At 41.7% G+C, this 20,137-nt stretch overlaps 1 protein-coding gene across 3 annotated transcripts in view; it reads right to left on the bottom strand.

Moving 5' to 3' along the window:
* Window positions 1-20,137, bottom strand: part of CRTAC1 (cartilage acidic protein 1) — a 184,510-nt gene that overhangs the window by 142,633 nt on the left and 21,740 nt on the right. For all 3 annotated transcript variants that reach the window (XM_069067151.1, XM_069067153.1, XM_069067152.1), the window contains exon 2: window positions 7,231-7,433. In XM_069067151.1, coding sequence (XP_068923252.1) covers window positions 7,231-7,433 — 203 coding nt within the window. The remainder of the gene's footprint in view (window positions 1-7,230; window positions 7,434-20,137) is intronic.

Here is a 20,137-nt window from a genome sequence, read left to right on the forward strand (position 1 = left end):
CTCCAGTGACCAGGAGGCATGTGTGCCTCTCTCCAAAATATAAGCCCATGCTACCCCATGGAACACATGGAAGAGACAATATGCCAAGAGAAATTTTGCACCTGCAGGTGAACAGATATGCATTCAGCACACAGAGGCAGTCTCCCAGCAGAGGCTCTGAAAGCTGAGCCCAGACCATCCTCCCCCCCCCCCCCCCGTCTGATGGTGATGTAGACCCAAAGGGGAAAAAAACCCAGCACAAAACAAGAGTGGTCAGTTTCTGTTCCTCCCTGAGTCAGACACATGCACACTCCCTCCATCACAATTAACAGGAGAATCTGAAACACAACAAACTCACCGGCAACACGCTCAAAATCAATGGCATCGATACCCAGAACTGAGATACCAAAAAAACCTATTTGAAGAGCAAACACTCAGAGAAGCAGCCCTGTGCATGCTGCAGAGAGCAGATCACACAGCCTCCTAACAAAATCCACCACAAGGTCAATGGACCCAAGATGAGTTGAAATGCAGGTGCTTTGAAAAGGCCAACCATCTTGCTTCCATTCTATGTATAAACCCTCCACCTCATCAAATATAGGCTCAGCCATCAAACAGGAGCCGAGGATTTAGAGCTATATGTGATCTTACAGATGGACCTCGTCCAATCTCTCATTTTATGGACAAGAAAACTGAGGCCAAAAGAAGTTAAAAGATTTGTCCAATATTACAGTAAAAACCTAAACAGGGACTAGACCCAGCTTCTTTGACTCCAAGTTTTCACACACTGCCATGGTGTCTACAGGCATCAGACCCCTGAGAAACAGGACAATAATAAGAGGAGGAGGAGGGGAGGAGGAGGAGGAGGAGGAGGAGGAGAAGAAGAGGAAGAGGAGGAGAGAAGGAGGAGAAGGAAGAGGGAGAGAAGGAGGAGGAGGAAGGACAAGGAGAAAGAGGAAGAGGAGGAGGAGGAGGAGGAAGGGAAAGGGGAGGGGGAGAGAAAATGGAGGGAGAGTAGGGAGGGAGAGGAGGAGAAAGGAGAGGAGAAAGAAGAGGCTACAATGGAAGGCGGGTTAAATTAGGAAGGAGGAGAGCTAGGTTCTAGTCCAAATTCCTCTGTTAATCAGTTATATGACCTTGGACTTAACTTTTCTGAACCTCAGGTGCCTGGTATGGAAGGTAGGGATAACCATCCCTTTAATTTACCTGAAGACAGAGGATGGAATCAAATTTTTGAGGTCTTTTTCACCTCTAAAACTATTAATTCTATGAAATAAAGGCATGGTCATACTTGGAATGATCACCAGTGGACCAGAGTCAGTATGAGGAACAAAGTTACTATCAATGTACCTTAATTCTAGTCTTCCTGTATTAGTCAATAAGTCAACATGAATTTATTAGGCACATACTATAGAAGCAGCTAAATGGCTCAGTGGATAGAGTGCTGGGCCTGGAGTCACAAAGACCGGAGTTCAAATTCGGCCTCAGACACTGTGTGACCCTGGGCAAGTCACTTAACCTCTGTTTACGTTAATCCACTAAAGGAGGAAATGGCAAGCCATTCCAGCATCTTTGCCAAGAAAACTCCATGAACAGAATGGTAATGAAGAGTAGGACATAAATGAACAACTGAACAACAATCTGCCAGGCACTGCGCTAAGCATTAGGGATACAAATATAAGTAAAAACCAGACAGTCCCTGCCCTCAGGAAGCTTCCGTTCTAATGGGAGGACATAATATATGAAAAGGAGCTTAAAAGGGGAGAAAGAAGGCACCTGGTCTCCTGCAAAATAGAGGTCCTGGGAGGAATTCACCTATGAGAGAAGGGACTGAAGGGATGGAAGGAGAAGGAGGCAGTAGAAATGGTGGCAAAGTCTGGGGATGCAACATCAGTGATTTAGATTCTTTTCCCCCACCTCCCCCAACCCCCAGTTCCTGAAAGCTAGGGCAACTCAGCCTTGGAATGAATTACAAGAACTCTGGATCTTTCCCTCTGAGCCTTGAAGACTGGAAGAGATGACTTAGATGAGATTCTATTTCCAAGCAGCGGGTGGGCTAGATAATCTCACGAGGGTCAGTGGATCTTAAAGTTGAAAGTGACCTAAGACCGAGTCTCACCTTCATCTGATGGATGAATTTCCTTCTACAACAGCTTTGATAAGTGGCCACCTGTCTTCTACTTCATAGTTTTATATTCTAAGCATTTCTAGGTATCCAGCTTTTGGTTATCTAGTCTAAAGTAAGGAAAACAATGACAAATCATTCCTAACAGGAGATTCAACAGAAAAACATTTTGATAACAGAAAAAGTTATTTTTACCTTTGGAGTTCATTTTTGTACTTAAATGAGCATGAGTGTGTCTAATGCTCTGAGAATTTACCACACTTCAAACCAGAAAATGAAGCCACAATGAAAGGCTGACTGGAGAACTAGAAAGATGCCCAGTTTGATCATCCCAAACCTGATTAACTTCTTCCCTGCTCCCCATTCCTTGCTGGAGAGAGATGGCATCTCCTCTCAGATGTCAATCTGAACATCTCTAAAATTCATCTGAATGGCTCCAATAGTCTTTTCTGGGGAAGAAAGGTGGGATGGAAGCTAAAGTATTTTTTGTTGAAAGAGTACTTCAAGGAACTGAACCAAAACCAGGCTACCAGGGGAGAAAAAACTTCCATTGAAAAGAGACAACATCTTGACATAAGGGAAAATCATCCAGGAACTGGCCAAACAAGGAAGGTGAGCTGGTATGTAGACAAAGTGAGGGATCTCAGCTGGACAGTACTGTACTGGTAACTGATTACAAAATGTTAAAAGCCTAGAAGGTCTTTAGCAGATTGGTTAGATCCTGTTACGGATTTTTAGGAGGATGCGGACATGAATTGGGTGGGATAAGGCGGTATGAATGGGTTGTACCTTTGATAAAAGTACTTTGATATATTTTACATGGATGAAATTATAGAGCAATTGAAATATAAGAAGGGAAAAGGACAAAAATGTATCACTACTATTTGATAAGGAAAAAGAGACAGTTTCTAAATACATGACAAGAAATGCCTTCAAATTCAATGAATAAGAACCTGGGGTAGTATACAGGAGAAGGAATGGATACTTGATATGGAAAGTTCACGTATGCTCAGTCCTTGCTGTATTGACCTCAGTAAACCTGTGTACATTGCTATGGTGGTCAGCTAACCATCTTTGAGACTTTAGGGACAGAAAGACTAAAAAGCTCTCAGCAAAATCCCCTCCCAGAGAAAGGGAGGACAGGAGAAGGTCTTTGAAAGAGGACCTCCGAGTTGTTGGGTTTTTTTTTTTAATTCTTGTTCTTTGCACCTGAAAGACGAGTTGTGAGAGGTATAATATGGCCCGTGACTTTGCTATTTCAGTTTGCCTTTGAGGTAGCTGCCAAAGGGCTATAAATCAAAAGAGAAAAAAAGCAAGCAAGCAGCACCAGGCTGTCTTTGCTTCTTCCCTTGAAGCTTAGATAAAGTCTACTCAACTGTGCAAACCCCAGGCTCTCTCTATGGAATGCTGGGAGAGGGACTTTACTGGTCCCTGAAAACTGAACAGGGAAAAACTGAGATCAGCTGAGTGGTCAGGACATAAGGTCTAAGGAACATTCCCCATGCACCATGAGAGTTGGCTGCACAGCTGGGAGAGGGGCACAACCACAGTGTGCTGTTAGAGAAACTTTTAGAGTAGAGGGAGGTCCCAAGAGCACAGCATGGTAGAACCATTTATTTGTTTTAAGAATATTTTTGCCCTCCAAAAAAAAAGCAAAACAAAACAAAGAATATTTTCCCCTGAGCTTAACAATCATCAATAAAACAAGCCTTTCCATATACATAGTAGATGAATGAGAGAAGAGAAAAGAAAGAAAGAGAAAGAGGACAGAGACAGAGATGGAGACAAAGAGACAGAGAGAGGAAAGGGGGGAAGATCATATACAAAATACCAAGCCTCTCTTATGTACAGCTTGCTTTTCTTTTAAGACAGTAATAGTTAGCACTTAGAGTTTTAAGGTTTGTATATTATATATAATAATATAATTGTAGTTATATATTATAATATGTAATATATTATAATATAATGATTATATTAATTATATTATTATAATTATAATACAATAATATAATATATTATCTCATTCAATCCTTTCAAGATAGTACTAGTAAGGTGCCATTGTTATTCCCATTTTACAGATGAGGAAATTGAAGCTGAGAGGTTGCATGACTTGTTCAGCATGGCTATTAATTATATGAAGCAGGATTTGAACTACAAGTCCAACACTCCATCTATTTCATCACCTAGTTACTTACATAATACATTCAACATGTAGCCTTCAAAACTATCCTGTTTATCTGTGATTCTTTTTTCTCCTTTCTCCTATGCATTAAATTTTTGCAGTACCCCTATTTTCTTTTCTTTCTTTTTTTGTTCCTCAGCACCAGAGTAATTTAAGGACCAGAAGGGATACAACCCCAGAGGCAGTCTTGAAAACACAACTCTCCTCTCTGGATCTATTGCAATGAACCTTGTTCATTGACTCAGAAACTTTCTTCCTTACTCTTCTGTCCCGCTTTGGTGGCTCAAACCCTTTCTCACAGGAGTCAATCCCATTCAATGAACATTTATTATATGACTACTATGAGCAAGGCACTGTGTGAGCTGCTGAGCCACATGGGCAAAAAAAATTGACAATTAAAAAGTCCCTGTCATTAAGAAGCCAATGTGCTACTGGGAGATATGACATGGAAATAGATAAATAGATCACAGCTAGCTGGAGAAGAGAGAGGGTGTCAATGATTGGGGAGATCACGAAAGACTTCCTGGAGGAGGTGGCACCTGAGCTGAAGCTAAGAATTTTAAGAGGTAAGAAAGGAGTGCTTTCTGGGTCTGAGGGACAGTCCATGAAAAGGCAAACAGAGGTTAAGTAACTAGTCCAGGGTCACACAGCCAGCAAGTGTCAGACCATATGATCCTAGGCAAAGTCACTTTGCCTCTGTCTGCCTCAGTTTCCTTAACTACAAAATGAGGGGAAATTATAGCACCTCCCTCCCAGGGTTGTTGTGAGGATCAAACAAGATAATATTTACAAAGTGCTTAGCATAGTGCTTGGTATATAGTAGGTATTTAATAAATGTGTATTCCTTTCTTCTTTCCTTCTCTGCAATTTCAAGCCTTAGAAAGTTGTCTGAAGGGTACCAAAAGGTTAAGTAGCTTGCCCAGGTGCACAGCTAGGGTGCCAATGAGGCAGAACTTAAGTCCAACTGTTCCTAACTCTGAGGCTGTGTCTCTAACCACTGTACCACCTGTCTCTCATGTGTGTGTGTGTGTGGGGGGGGAACGTACTTTCTTTCTCTTCCTCCTTTCCCCCTTCCCCTCCTCCCCTTTTTCTTCTCTGCTTCTCTCACTCTCCCTCCCTCTCTCCCTTCCCCCCCCCAAACTCTGGATCTTTGATCTCACCTATTTGGATATTCCTTACAAAAGTACAAATAACAACTTGTCCATCCCTTCCCATTCTGTACAGCTCTTATCTAAGTCCAACCAACTCAGAGTAAGGCTCATACACAGTCCCCAAACTGGCACTGTTAGCACCCTCTGCCCTCTTTTCTGTTACTCTGCCACCATTATTGCAGAAATAGAAGGACCCACACATGTATATTTGTACATATATGTACATGTAAAACATATATGCTCAAGACTACATCCATATACATGCACATACAAGGGCAGCATGTATGGGTAGAGGAAGACCTGACTTACCCTTCTCACCCATCCAGAATAAACACAATGGTATCTTTCTTCGTGAAGGGCCTAGAGTCAGGAACTCATTTTCCTGAGTTCAAATCTGGCCCCACACACTTACTAGCTGTGTGACCCTAGGCAAGTCATTTTACTCTGTTTTCCTCAGTTTCCTCATCTGTAAAATGAGCTGGAGAAGGAAATGGCAAACCACTCCAGTATCTTTGCCAAGGAAACCCCAATGTTTCAATGAGGTTTCAAAGAGTCGGACACAACTGAAACAATTTGGCAACATTTGCTACCCATGTGACCTTGGGTGAATCACTTGACTTTTATAGGCCTCAGCTCCCTCATCTGCAAAATGAAGGGGTATGATTAGATGGCTTCTAAGTTCCCTTTCACATCTACAAATAGGCAAAGATACTGGAGTGGTTTGGGTAAGTCACTTAACCCTGTTTGCCTCAGTTTCCTCATTTGTAAAATGAGCTGGAGAAGGAAATGGCAAACTACTCCAGTATCTTTGCCAATAAGTAAAATTAATTTTAATGCTATATCATTTGATTATTAATATTACTTTGTAATACTTCCTTCTCTGTTTAAAATTCTTACTTCTTAGTTTTAGCTAACAGAAAAACCATTTCCAGAAGCTGAGGAATGTAGTCATGTACCAGCCCCTCCTGGCACCTGGTCGGGGATTCTCTGTCTATCCCATAAACAAAAGCTAAACTGAGCCAGTTCTTGCTACCAAGAGCCAATCATGTGATCTTGGTCCCTTCAGTAGAGTTTGGGGAAGCCTGGCTCATGAAGGACAAATAAAGCCAGAGAGATCCTGATCAAGAAAGATTTTGCTTGTCCAGACTTCGGGAGGCTGCTGAAATTCATGACCAAGCCTCATTCCCCAGCTGACCTCCTCCCCTTGAGGATGAAGTAATAAGGAGGGACTGAGGACTCTTAGTCCTCATCCTCATAAAGTATCTGCCTATTAGGGTTGCCTTTTTCTTGTCGGGGGAGGGCCCAATAATGTGCTGTCAGGAAGATTGGTGGGCATTTAAGACGACTCAAGACCCTGCCTCTTGGTCTTCTGTTACTGAGAGAAACCACTGTCCATTAATTTATTTATTATTGACTAGTCTAATTAATAAATTTATCTTTAATACCCAGACACCATCTCTCGGAATTTTGCTTGCAACACCAAGAAAATTCTAATTGAGGTCACGAAGAGTTGGACATGTCTGAAACGACTGAACAATAACAATCTTCCTCGTGCCCAGTACAATTCCAGAAACCCTGGAGGCTGGAGAGCTGGCATTAAGAAAGATAAAGGAAATACCAGCAGCCTCCACACCCAGGGAGTCAGAGTGGAAAGAGAAGGAGGCTCCCTGAGCCAGGGTGCTGAACTTTGTAGTGGGGTGATTCAGCTATGAAGTGGATGTTTCTACAGAGTTATCCCAACGAGAAGCGAATGGAGGACTTCTGGGTAGGAGGTGCAGAGAAAGGGTACCTACCCGGCCACCACGATCTCAAAGTCCCCGTCGTGGTCTACATCGGTGACGGCCACGCCGTAGTTGAGCTGGGTAGGGTTGCTGTCATAGTCAGGAGGGAGGACAGAGTTGGTGACTGCAGTAAACATGGGCTCGGCTCTCTGGGACCCCTCACTGGGAGGCAGGAACCATCCTGGCAGCAGCAGCAGCAGCATCCTCAGCAGCATCTGAAACCAAGGCCAACAAGCTTCAAAGGGAGGCCATTGATCTGGGGAAGGATGGGGGCCCGGGCAAGTTTTCCCACATAAATAGGATATGATTAAAACACGTCCGGCCACTACACAAGAGGCTTAATCAACAACCAGGGCGTTCAGATTCGAGCAACGAAAGGAGACAAAGGAAAATAGAAGATCACAAGGACAGAAATTGGAAGCTGGAAAGGACCTCAGAGATTATCCAGTCCAAACCCTTCATTATACAGATGAGGAAACTAAGGCCCAGAGAGTTAAGTGACTTGCCCAGGGTCATACAGGTAGCAAATAACAAAGCATGAATTTGAAGTCAAGTCCCCTGACTCCAAACCCAGGATTCTACCCACAGCATCATGCTGTCTCAGTATCCCAGTGGTTCAGGTCAAGGCAGCCAAAGTCATTAGGGATCAACAGCAGTGGAGACTATTTGTTCCAACAACGAACAGCTAGGTGGCAGAGTAGATACGGTGACAAACCAGGAATCAGGAAGACTCATCTTCCTGAGTTCAAATCTGGATTCTGACACTTACTAGCTGTGTGACCCTGGGCAAGTCACTTAACCCTGTTGACCTCAGTTTCCACATCGATAAAATGAGCTGAAGAAGGAAACGGCAAACCACTTTAATACCTTTGCCAAGGAAACCTCGGATGGGATCACAAAAACGGGATCACTGAAAAAAACTGAACAACAAGATTCCCACAAGCGGCCAAGAAGGAATTTACTATTTGATACCTCTCTGAGCCAGCTTCCACCCCTGCCCAGGACCCTGCCTTTAAACCCAGAAACAAAGTCATTGCAGCCAGGGCAGACATTCCAGCAGAATCTAGTTGGCACTGCATCAGTCACTTGGAGAAATTAAACCATCTTATGCGTGTTTTATTATAAATTAATTATGTATAATACATTGTATAATTCATTATTATATCTCTAACATAACTCACAGTGTTGCCAAGCTGCCTGGGGCCATGGGAAGGGATGGCACACACCCAAGAGACGAATGGGAGGGCCAAAGTAGGAACTCCCTCCCTCTCTAAGCTGGAACAAGGGAAACACTTAAGTTCCTATAGATAGCATCAACCTGGCTATTCTTGTCAGCACAAGAAACCACACTGAGGGGACTAAAGGCCCAGCTGGAACCCATCCCATAACGGCTGCCCGGACCAAATCCCCCGAAGAGGATGTCGTGGCTGTTCTCTTCCAGAAGACACCTCACCTCTTTTTGATGGAACAAATCCTGCTGGCATGTCAGAGCATTTGGGAGACATCAGCCAGCAAGATCTGGGTCTGAGGAAGGCTAATGTCTTAATGAAGGAGAATACAAATGAAGACGGTCCTCACGTGGGGGAGCAGACGCACACATGCCTCTAACTAGGCAGGAGTCTTTAATAACCTGAGGAAGGACTGGGAGCTCACGAGGGCCAGAGACCACACTGCTTCTTTGGAGTAAGGAGAACAGGACTGGAATTCCGGCTCAGGCACTTAATAGCTACGTGACCACGGGCAAGTCATGGGATTGCAGAATGGGCCACAGAGTTCAACCTCCTCATTTCTTGAGATGAGGGTTCAGAAACCCCTGGGAGGTCACTCACTCTCCTAAAGCCACACAGAAAGCCTTTCTATTCACTGTTGTTCATCCTTCCTTTTCGAAGAGGACCAATGACATCACAGTGCGTTGTCTTGGCTTGGGCGTAAATTGGATTTAAGTGAGGCAGAGCTACAGAAAGTCAGCCTCACTCTCTCTCACAGTCTTAGTTGATTATGACAGAAATCACCCCCATTTTACAGATGAGAAAACTACAAGAGGTTGAGTGAGCTGCCCATAGTCACATTCATCCCTAAGGTTCTTCCTGGATCTAAATTCGGTGATCATAAGAAAAGACATCTCTCAAGAGGAAAATCAAAAGCAGAGTTTTACCCCTCAGGCCTCAGTTTCCTCACCTATAAAACATAGTCAGACCAGATGACTTCTAAGGTCACTTAAAGCTGTCAATACTTTAAACTTCAATTACTGGTCAGAAAATTGCTTTTAAGATGACTCTTAGGAAAGAAGACTCTAATCTCATCTTCAAAAGAAAAATAATGGATGTTCCCCAAGTCACTAGGAAATCTATAGCTAGTAACAGCTTTCATTTTGTCGCTTTAGGGGCTCATAGAGTTGGTGATAGAGAACTCTTAGGGGTCATCTAATTCAACTCTCTCTTTTTACAAATGATGAAACTGACATTCGGAGAGGTTAAGTCCAACATGGAATAATGGTCGGTATTGTACTTGGATTCAGTTAGACCAGGACTTGAATCCTCTGCCACATGTTATCTGTATGGCTATGGGAACATCACATAACTTCTCCCAGACTCAGTTTCCTCATCTGTGAAATGGGCCTAACTCACAGGGTTATTGTGAGGCCCACAAGAGACCATACATGTAAAGTGCCTTGCAAATCTGAAAGTGCTACATAAAACAATCAATAGCAATAATAATATTGTTCAAAGTCCAGATCCTTATAATTCCAAATTCAATGTCTTTTACAATCCACCACAATAGGATGTGAAATAAATCTATTCAACGATAAACCTATAAACCTATTTACAATTCAGTGATACTGCTTTAATCCTGTGACAGAGGGTCTATTTGAGTCTGTCCATTTGTCATATGAAATTATACTGCTGTTAAGATAGTTATATTGGGGGGTGACTAAGGGGCACCTAGCCCTGGAGTCAGGAGGACCTGAGTTCAAATCTGGCCTCAGACACTTAACACTTACTAGTCATGTGACCTTGGCCAAGTTACTTAACCCAAGCTGCCCTGCCTGCCCTGCTCCAAAAAAAAGGGGGGGGGGCAAAAAAAAGCAAAAACAAATTTAAAAGGGGCGGCTAGGTGGCTAGTGAATAGAGCACTGACCCTGGAGTCAGGAGGACCTGAGTTCAAATCCGGCCTCAGACACTTTAAACTTACTAGCCATGTGACCTTGGGCAAGTTGCTTAACCCCAATTGCCCTCCAAAAAAAAAAAAGATAGTCATATTGTCATTGGATCCTTGGTTGAGAGCTGGTGGTCTTCTGGTCCAACCTCCCTCCCCCATTTTACAGATGAGAAATCTAAGGTTTTCCTTCTCTATAGTATAAAATGGCCTGATTGATCCTTACCATGATATCCAGCTTTTAAAAGCTATGATTCTGTTCTAGAGACATAACGCCTCCCCTCACCCCTTGTCATCCTCAGACTCAGACCCAACTTTCCCCCCTGATTCTATTCTCAACTTTTTTCAAAACTCTTCTCTTTGATATGTTTTTTTTAAGTATTACCTCATTCAATCTTCAAAACAAACCTGTGAGGTATAGGTATTGTTATCCCCATTTCACAGAGTCAGGCAGTGGTTAAATGAGGTGCCCAGAAGCTTATACTACCTAACCAGCATAAGCTTCTAAGGTCAAATTTGAACTCAAGTCTCCCTGATTCCAAGCGAGGCATTCTAGCCCCCTTGCTTCTTGAAGTTTAAACACAGTTACACAGTTATTTCCTCACAAGTAGCAAGGAAGTCATTGACTGTATCCTAAAATAGGAGTGGCTACCAATTTTCTATAATCCTTGATTAGGTTGAAGTTGCTAGGTAGTGTAGTAGATAGACTATGTCAGACTTGGGAGTGAAAAAGACCCAAGTTCAAATTCTGTCTTAGACACATACTAGCTGTGTGACCTTGGGGAAGTCATGTAACCTCTCTTCGGCCTCAGTTTCCTTATCTCTTATATGGGTACAATAATAGCTACAACCTCTCAAAGCTGTTGTCTCCTAATTAAATACTTGTGAGGATAAAATGATATAACATATGTAAAATGCTTTGCAAATCTGAAAGAACTAGACAATTGCTGGCTATTATTATCAGCTATTAGGGAATGGATTATGTATTATCAGAACAAGTCATTCTCAGCAGTCCCCTATTTTGCTGTGAATAGCCACTTTTCTCTTTCTCTTTATATATTGGCCCTGCTCCACAGGAGAAGAGATGAGAAGGGAAAAAAAACTCTTATGTCAGTGTGGTAGGGAAAATGGGGTGCTGCCTGGTCTAGGGCTGGAAGACTGTGCTGGTGGCACCTTACACTGTGCATGATATCTTGCAACACGTCTACAGGATACAGGAAGTGAAGGACAGCTATTTGAAAAGAAACACATAGTAGGAAGGGGGCTGGTGTCTCTTGGCTCTAAGCAGCCTAAACACGGCAGCAAGAACGAGTGTTTGGTGAGAGTTCTCATAGATATTATCCCCATTTTACAGATGAGAAAACCTAGAGAGGATGAGTTGGGAGTGTGAAGAAGGCACGGGGATCAGTTGAAGCTGGGAGCGGTGGAACAAGGGTGGTAGCCAATGTCTGTCCTTGGGATTTTCCCCTTCTTTATTGCCATCGTGGTGCATAAGATCATGAGTAGCCATAGTAATGTATGGGCTATGCCTTGTGTAACAACCAGCTCTCCAAAAACATGGCACACAATTTTAAGTTTAATCTTTATTATCATAAAGATTATTTATTCAATGCCTATTTACACAATAATAAAGATTACTAACATTTTCTCCATCACTCCCTTAAATCTAAACCAGCAACAGAACAATAAATCAAGCCCCGATTTGTAGCATTTGCCAATTTCCAAAGTGTAAATGATCACAGTGAAAATTTAACAATTTGCTCTTATGAGCTTGTACGAGTTGGTTTTAGCACTCCCCTGCTTGCATTACTCCTGTGTCTCCATAAGGTATGTGCCAGAACTGGGAAAGTAAGCCGTGATGAGAATCAGGCTCCAGATTCAGCCAACGGCTGCCTGTCTGAATCGTACCAGCTCAGCTTGCTCCTTAATGCTCATTCCCTAGAAAGGCTGCCCAGCAGTGGGCACTCCCCAACTATCAGGATTCCTTGCACCCTAGCCAAATGAGTCAGGTGTAACATAAACAAGGGAACAGGGGAAGAAGAGAAAAGCAAAGTGACAAGGCAAGAAAGAAAAGGGAAGCACTGTCTTTACCAACCTTCTTTAATCTAAAACAAAGCAGTATTCACTGTATTTCCAGACTTGCCCCTAAAGTGAGAGTGGGGTCCTTGGTAAGGAACAAAGGAAGGAAGGATTCCTTGAGGAGTGTGTGAAAAGGGCCCTGGGTGTGAGGTTCTAGAAGTGAGGAGCTCTAATTGGCTATATGAAGTGGAGATAGACCCTCGACATCTCAACAGTTGGGAAATGGAGGGTGATAGTGGAGAAGAAGTATAAAAACTCTCTTCTTCCCTTCTAACAGAGGAGTATGCATAGGGCCAGCATAGTACCGGACAGGAAAACACTGTTAATAAATGTCATCCTTCTTTCCCCAGTGCTGGTGTTGCCAAGGATACAGTGAAAGAAGGTGAAATCCACCTATCCACTTGTGTCCTCATACTGTGTACATGTATATGTCTACATTAATTCTATAGCTACCAAATAGTAGGGTTTTAATAATAATGTTCACTCGTAAAAAAAGAATTAGGGTATGGGACCATACTAAGTCACTTAAATTACTTAAGTAATAACTTTTTAAAATGGTTCACACTTACAGAACTTTACAGCTCATTGAAATACCAGATAACCAAGAACAAATCATTTTAGGTTAACTTCATTTCCTTTTGGGGGGGGATGAGGTTACTAGATTGATTGATCAGGGGAATGGTATAGATACAGTGGAACTGGATTAAGCAAAGCACTTGACAAAGTCTCTCCTGCTATTCTTGTGGACAAACTAGAAATGTGCCATGGATGACAGCATATTAATCCAGAGCTGGTTGAATGGCTGGCTTGGATTTTGGTGCCATCTTGGAAAGAGGTCTCCAGTGGAGTGCTCCAGGGATCTGCATCCATTGGTCCTGTACTATTTAATATTTTGACCACTGACTTAGGTAAAGTCATAGGGAATATGCTTAGCAAATTTGCAGATGATACAATGTTGGGAAGGAGAGTCAACATGCTGGAAGACAGTCAGGATTCACAAAGATCTTGACAGGGTAGACAAAATGTACTTAATTAATTCAATGAGTATTTATTAATAGCCTACTGTGTGCAAGTCACTGGAGATAAAAATGAAGCATTCCCTGCCCTCAAAGGATCTTCTGTTTTCCTAGAAAGACTATATTATAGTCTCAAAACAAATCCTTTTATTAAGGGGATATGTTCTATGAAGTTTGGATTCAGTCAAAGGGCTGCACTTGAGGACCTAGAGGGTCACATGTAGCCTTGAGGTGGCAGGTTCCTCACCCCTGATCTATATAGCATATATACAAATAAATTTTTAAAAAGTAATTGGGACCTTGGATGGGGCAATTTAGTGGGGTTTTATGGAGGGGCCACCATATCACAACTGGTAAAGAAATAAGACATGAGGAAGTAGAGATCATGATCATAGATGGTTTTTCTAGGAGGTTAGTATAAAAAGGGAGGAGAGACATAGGATGATTGTCTGAGGGCATGGCAAGATTAGACAAAGGTTTTAAGAATGAGGGAAATCTGTGCATGTTTGGAGACATTGGGAAGGAGCCAGCAGACAGAGAGAATGATCGAAGTAGTCAGGAGGGGATGTGATCAATGGCACAAGTAGTGGGGAAGCCTTGGCAACCTCTTCCTTTAAGACTGGAAAAAAGCAGAAGAGAAAGGTGGATTACGTTGGGAGGATTTGAGGTATAGAATTGGGTAGGAGAGGGATCTTCCAAGGAATGGTGTTTATTTTCTCAGTAAAGTATTAGTTGGAGGTCCTCTGCTGAAAGAACAAGGAAGGAGAAAGTGTAGGTGGCTTGATGAGAGAGAACATTTCAAATACCCACTACAGGGAAACCAAGAGTCCAAATGGGAACAAAAGGATTTCCTCATTACAACAAAGGCCCAGTTGATATTAGGCAAAATAAATTAGTAATGGCTCCAATCAGCACCGTAGAATGGCTTCCTCCAACAGCGTAAAGCAAATGGGGAGTAGGAACAGAGGAGGTAAATGGTGGAGATAACCTAGGGTTGGAGTTTGGAAAGACATTAGCAATGCTAGGACAAAGGAACAGGAAATTCAAAGATAGGGCAATGTGAACTGGTTAATTCTAAGGGAGATAATTGAGGCCAGAGCAGGGTATGAGGAGTGACTGAAGGTGTTAGTTTGGATGAGAGTAGGCTTAGGAGAAGTGAGGAGCAAGGACAGGTGGTTATAGTCAAAAGCATTTCAGAATTCTGAATTGCAGAAATAGAGAATGTATGGGTGATAATGGGTCAAGAGCATGACTGGCCCAGATCGTGGGAGTTGAGAAAACTGATAAACTTTGAACTCAGGCTATTTGAAGGAACCCATATATATAGGTAAGGGTTGGGGTAGAGAGAAAGCCTGAGCTAAGTACTATCTTCTATGGAGCCAGGTTTCCACAAATACAAGAAGGTGAAAGGAGTGAGAGAGAGGTCTACCAAGAAGGGCAATTTGTTAACAATGAAACAAGAATCCCAGAGAGAACAATGGAGGAGAAGGCAGAGAAACACAAAATCTCATGAGAGGTTGCGCTGAGGTGGGTAGGAATGAGTTGAGAATAGTAGAAGGAGAAGGAAATATTTACCTAGATAGCCTTCAACTCTAAACCACTGGGATTATAAGAGGAGGAAGGCGAGAATTTGCTAACCAGTCGATAATAGATTGTTATTCCTTTCCTAGTAAGCAAAAGTAGCTCTATAGCCTGGTAGGGAGAGGTCTTGTGTCTGGGGGCCCTCCTGGAATGGCAGCCACACCAGATCCTGGCTGTATTTTCTAAGGATGGGATTGGAGGGGAACAAAGAGCAAGGCTGTGGTCATGGGCTGTGTCCCAGTGACCATGTAGGGAGTGACCTGATGTCTGTTTTCTCAGAAGTTAAAGGGGCTGAGGCGTGGTTGATTTACTTACCTGCTCCCATCAGCAATAAATGCAAAGTTTTACACATGGGTTCAAAAAATCAACTTCATTAGTTGAAAGTTGGGGATCTATAACTATAACTTTCTAAAAGACCTGGGAATTTTAGTGGATTACAAGTTCACCATGAGTCAATAGTTCAACAAGGCTGCCCTCCCCCCATCCCTCCAAATGTACTATTGGGCTGCATTGAGAGAGGTAGTGTTCAGGATCAGGGGGGGTGATAGGCTTGCCATACTCTGACTTTATCAGACTACATATGGAGAATATTGTGTCCAATTCTGAGAACCACATTCTAGCAAGGACATCAATAAGCTAAAAAGTGTCCAGCCTAGGGGTAACCAGGGATGAATAACCTGGTGAATGGGTTCCTGTCTTATGGACATCACTTGAAGGAACTAGAGATATGTAGCCCAAAGAGGAGAAGACTTAGGGAAGATGTGATGGGCCATCTTAAAATATTTGAATACTTAAAGGAATAGTTAAATTTATTCTGTTAGGCCCCTGAAGGCCAAACTAGTAGCAATGGGTAGAAGTTGTGAGGCAAATTTCAGCTGCAGGTAAGAAAATCAAAGTAAAACCAAACCCTTCTTTAGAATGAACTCTTTCAAAATCTTTTTTTTTGCAGAGGTATGCTGGAGCCAGCTCTAACCACCTCCCAGAGCTAATTGCTGTTTTTCAGCATGAGCCCTTATACCTTGGAAATCAGCAGATGCTACAAATCAAGGCTTGATTTATTATTTTGTTGATTCCTAGACTTAAGAAAGTGATGGAGAAAAAGTAAAAGATTAAACTTTTTATGTGTATTTAAGCAGATTAAATTTAAAAGTATATCACAGGTACATTTCCTCCCCCCCATGGAAAGCTGATTGTTAAAATATTTATAAACATACCATGGACTGAAGGTCTTCAAAGAGAAACTGGATGACTAACTACTTGTTGGATAAGTTTTAGAGAGGATTCTTGTTCAGGGATGGGTTGGACTAAATGCCTTCTGATGTCTCTTCCAATTTTGAGAGTCTATGAAATAATGCCAATAAGGTGGTATAACCAAAATCTGCCCACAATAAAGTTCCAGGATACTGTACAAATGCATTCCCCTCCTACCCCATTCCCCAGAAGAACCTGTCAGTACAGAATATTTGCACTGCTTTGAACTCTAACATTTGCAAAGTTCAAAAATAATGGTTCACATTTATATAGAATTTTAATGTTTACAAAGCACTTTTCTTCACAGCAACCTAGCCTATAAAGGCAAGTAGTGCAAATATTGTTAACCCCATTTTTCAGATAAGGAAACTAAGGCTCACAGGAGTTACATGAGCTCTCCCAAATCACACATCTAGGACAAAAGCCCAGACCTGAACCCAGGCAATCAAACTCTTCCTATTAGATCTACTGTCAATCAGAGTAGAGAATGAGAACTGGGCAAAGGAACAAATGAATGAAAAAGGAGTTATTAAGCATTTACATATCAAGCACTGTGCTAATCACAGAGGATATAAATACAAAAAGTCAGAGAGTCTCTGCCTTCAGAAAGCTTATATTCTAATAGAGGAAGGCAATACATGTAAGAGAGAAGTTGCCTTTAATGGGAGTGTCTGGAAAGTCACAAAGAGTGATCCAAATGGTGTGTGTGTCACTGGCATATCCTTTCCAGAAGCAATGACATTATTAATATCATGGTACCCAGAGCAAAAACTGGAATGGGATAGAACGCAACATTCTAGTGCTTTGAAAATAATCATAATCATAATAATAGCAGTTATATAGCTCTTTGAGGTTTTCAAAATGCTATACATATTTTTTTGCCTTTTTGGAGAGCAATTGGGGTTAAGTAACTTGCCCAAGGTTACATGGCTCATTTTTTTGTGTGGGTGTTAAGTGTCTGAGGCTGCAATCGAACTTGGGTCCTCCTGACTCTGGGGCTGTTGCTTTACTCACTGCGCCACCTAGCTGCTGCAATGCTGTACATATTTATCTCTTTTTATCCACACAACTCAGAGAAGTAAGGTACTATTATTATTTCCATTTCACAGATGAGAAAATTGTGTCAGAGAGAAATTAAGTGACATGCTTGGCGGGGGGTGTCACATAAGTGTTTGAGGCAGGATTTGAATTCAAGTCTTTCTAACTCCAGGTATCACACCCTATCCATTATACCACATAGCTGCGTACACACATACACACACACACTTTATATATACATGTATAGCTAGATACAAACTATGTATAATATATTATTTAATAATATATTATAAAATCCATATATTATACATAATTTATTATTGGGCTTCTTAACCTAGGTTTTTGGTTGTTGTTTTTTTTAAATAAGGATTGTAATAACTATATTTCAATATAATTGTCTTCCTTTGTAACTCTAATATTTGTTTTGTTTTATGTTTTTAAAAATATTATTTTGAGGAGTCTAGGCTGGCTTTATCAGACTGCCAAAAGGGTCCATGACCCCAAAAGGTTAAGGACCTCTGCTTTAGAGTGTACGAACTTTCAGGAAGGGAACTTCACCCTCACATTTTATGCTCTGACTTCAAATAACCATAAATCCTAGTTAGTAGTTGCTGTGTAGGATAACCCTGAAGCCTGGAAGATCTGGGTTTCATGACCCTGGGGAGGTCATTTAACTTCTCTAGGTGAGAACTGGTTCCTCTGGGTGCCTCTCAGCCATTTCCAAGAATACTGAGTCACAGAAAAGGTGCCAACCTGCACTGGCAGAGGAAGTTTGCTTGCTAAAGAGTTCCCTATGCCAATGAAATCTTAAGTCCCTTCGATGCCTGATTATTGATGGATAAGTGGCCAGTTTGTAGGTACATTTTCTAGTGATAAATCTTTGGAGAAGGTCTACAAAGGTGTCCTCTCACTCCACTGGGGTAAGTTCAGTTGCAAATTGACTCCCAGAGCTTTATGTTTAACCACTATGGACCTATTCTAAGAAACTCCTGAAATGATCAATTTAGGATTGAAGAAACTAGATTGTGTGGGGCTGAGGACTGGAAACCAATTATACATGAACCTTGCCCCACCAAGAAAAAGTTATCTTGGGCCAAATCTACAACTCCTGGGGCTGACCCTCCATCAAACAGGACACTGAGAATAGTGGAGTAAAATTTCATTTGCCTTCGTAGACTAGGGGGAGCTGAGAAGGAGATTGGAGGAAAAGTGGAAAGGAAAATAATTTTCTCTGTCTCACCATTCCTCCAAAGAATGGCTACTGTTCTGGATTACTGGCAACATATTCAGCTGGTTTTATGAAGAGAGGGAATATAAAACATACAAGGGTTATTTAGAAAGTAAATTTATGAGGTTAATTCCCAGCACACATTACATATGAAACAATAAAACAGTAACTTCATTGCTAAAATATAAAACAGATCAGCCACAGTCATTTGTGACTTGGTGGGCCCTTGGCTTAAAATGACTGATCTCTTAGACACATAGTTCTTCAGACAAAGTGTATAGGTCCTCAGACGAAAAAAATAATTGGTTTTATGGCAGAAACTTCTGACCAACCTGGTTGGTTTTATGTAAAGAATGTTTTCAGTCAGCACAGTGTAATAAAGTTATCTGCAAAATTTGGGGAAGGAAGGAGGAGTTTCAATGATATTGACCTTAGAGGAAAACCACATTATATTGGACTGGCATCAGAAAGCTCATTCCAAGTGGAAATAAATGGATGCATCTGTTGAGTTATATAGAAACAAAGACCCATCTTTATAAGACCAACATTCTAACAGTGTTGTTGTAAGGCTCTGAGTCATGGAAGTCTACAGTCTCTGAAAAATTGAAAATGACTATCACCCAGAGGGTAATGGAGAGGTATATAGTGGGTGGGAGCAAGCTGTAGCACACTCCAAATAGGGAATTATGAAGTGCAACCACAGCCAAAGGTGTTAGCAAAGAAAGGGATGAGTGAAAGAAGATGGGTTGGGGATGAGGCAAGAAAAAGGAATAACTGTTAGATGACCTGTGTATTCCAGTGGTATCCCAATTAAGGGAAACTGAGGAAGGTTCAACCTACCCAACTATGTTAGGTAGACCACTGTGGAAAACATTATGGAATGATATGAACAGAGGTTGCGCAGGATGGGCAGGGATGGATAGACCAGAATCTGTATTGTCGGAGGAAAGACCCACCTTGATAAAATCATGAATCCATTTGAATATTGAAGCATATGAAAAAAGTAGCAATAAGTTGTTGCCTTCTACTGCCTCATTGTGTCAGGGAGGTGAGTTGGGGTTCTTGAAGTCTATGCCAGTAGAGCATGAGCTCCACATAATCTTACCAAGCTAGAAAGCCTATGTTTGTCTAGCTAATATTGGAAAGGCTCGTATCCAAAAATTTGACTACCACTAGTCATGAATTTTTCAAGCAGAGAAACCCATGAAGACCATACACTTTAGCATGAGGGGTTTGCAATCTATACTGGTGAAAGAAGTACCCACATTGACAGAATTTGGAAGACGAAGTAAAGTAAGTAATCAAATTAATTTATTAAAAATACCTTATGTACTTAGTCTTTATACTTACGTAGTACATCATTAAGTCCACCAGCATCTTTAGACATCAGTAGGCAACTGGCATTTAAATTAAATTAATTTTGGGGGGATGGAGCAGCATAGAGCAGTAGAAAGGTTATTATTAAGTTATTAAGTGTGGACCCTGAAAGACCTGGCTTTGAATACTCACTCTGCCACTTACTGTATATATATATATATATATATATATATATATATATATATATATATAT

This window comes from Petaurus breviceps, unplaced genomic scaffold (genome assembly GCF_028583685.1).
Source record: "Petaurus breviceps papuanus isolate PSGF00001 unplaced genomic scaffold, PetGlider_PUasm1.0 90740, whole genome shotgun sequence".
NCBI classification, from domain to species: domain Eukaryota; kingdom Metazoa; phylum Chordata; class Mammalia; order Diprotodontia; family Petauridae; genus Petaurus; species Petaurus breviceps.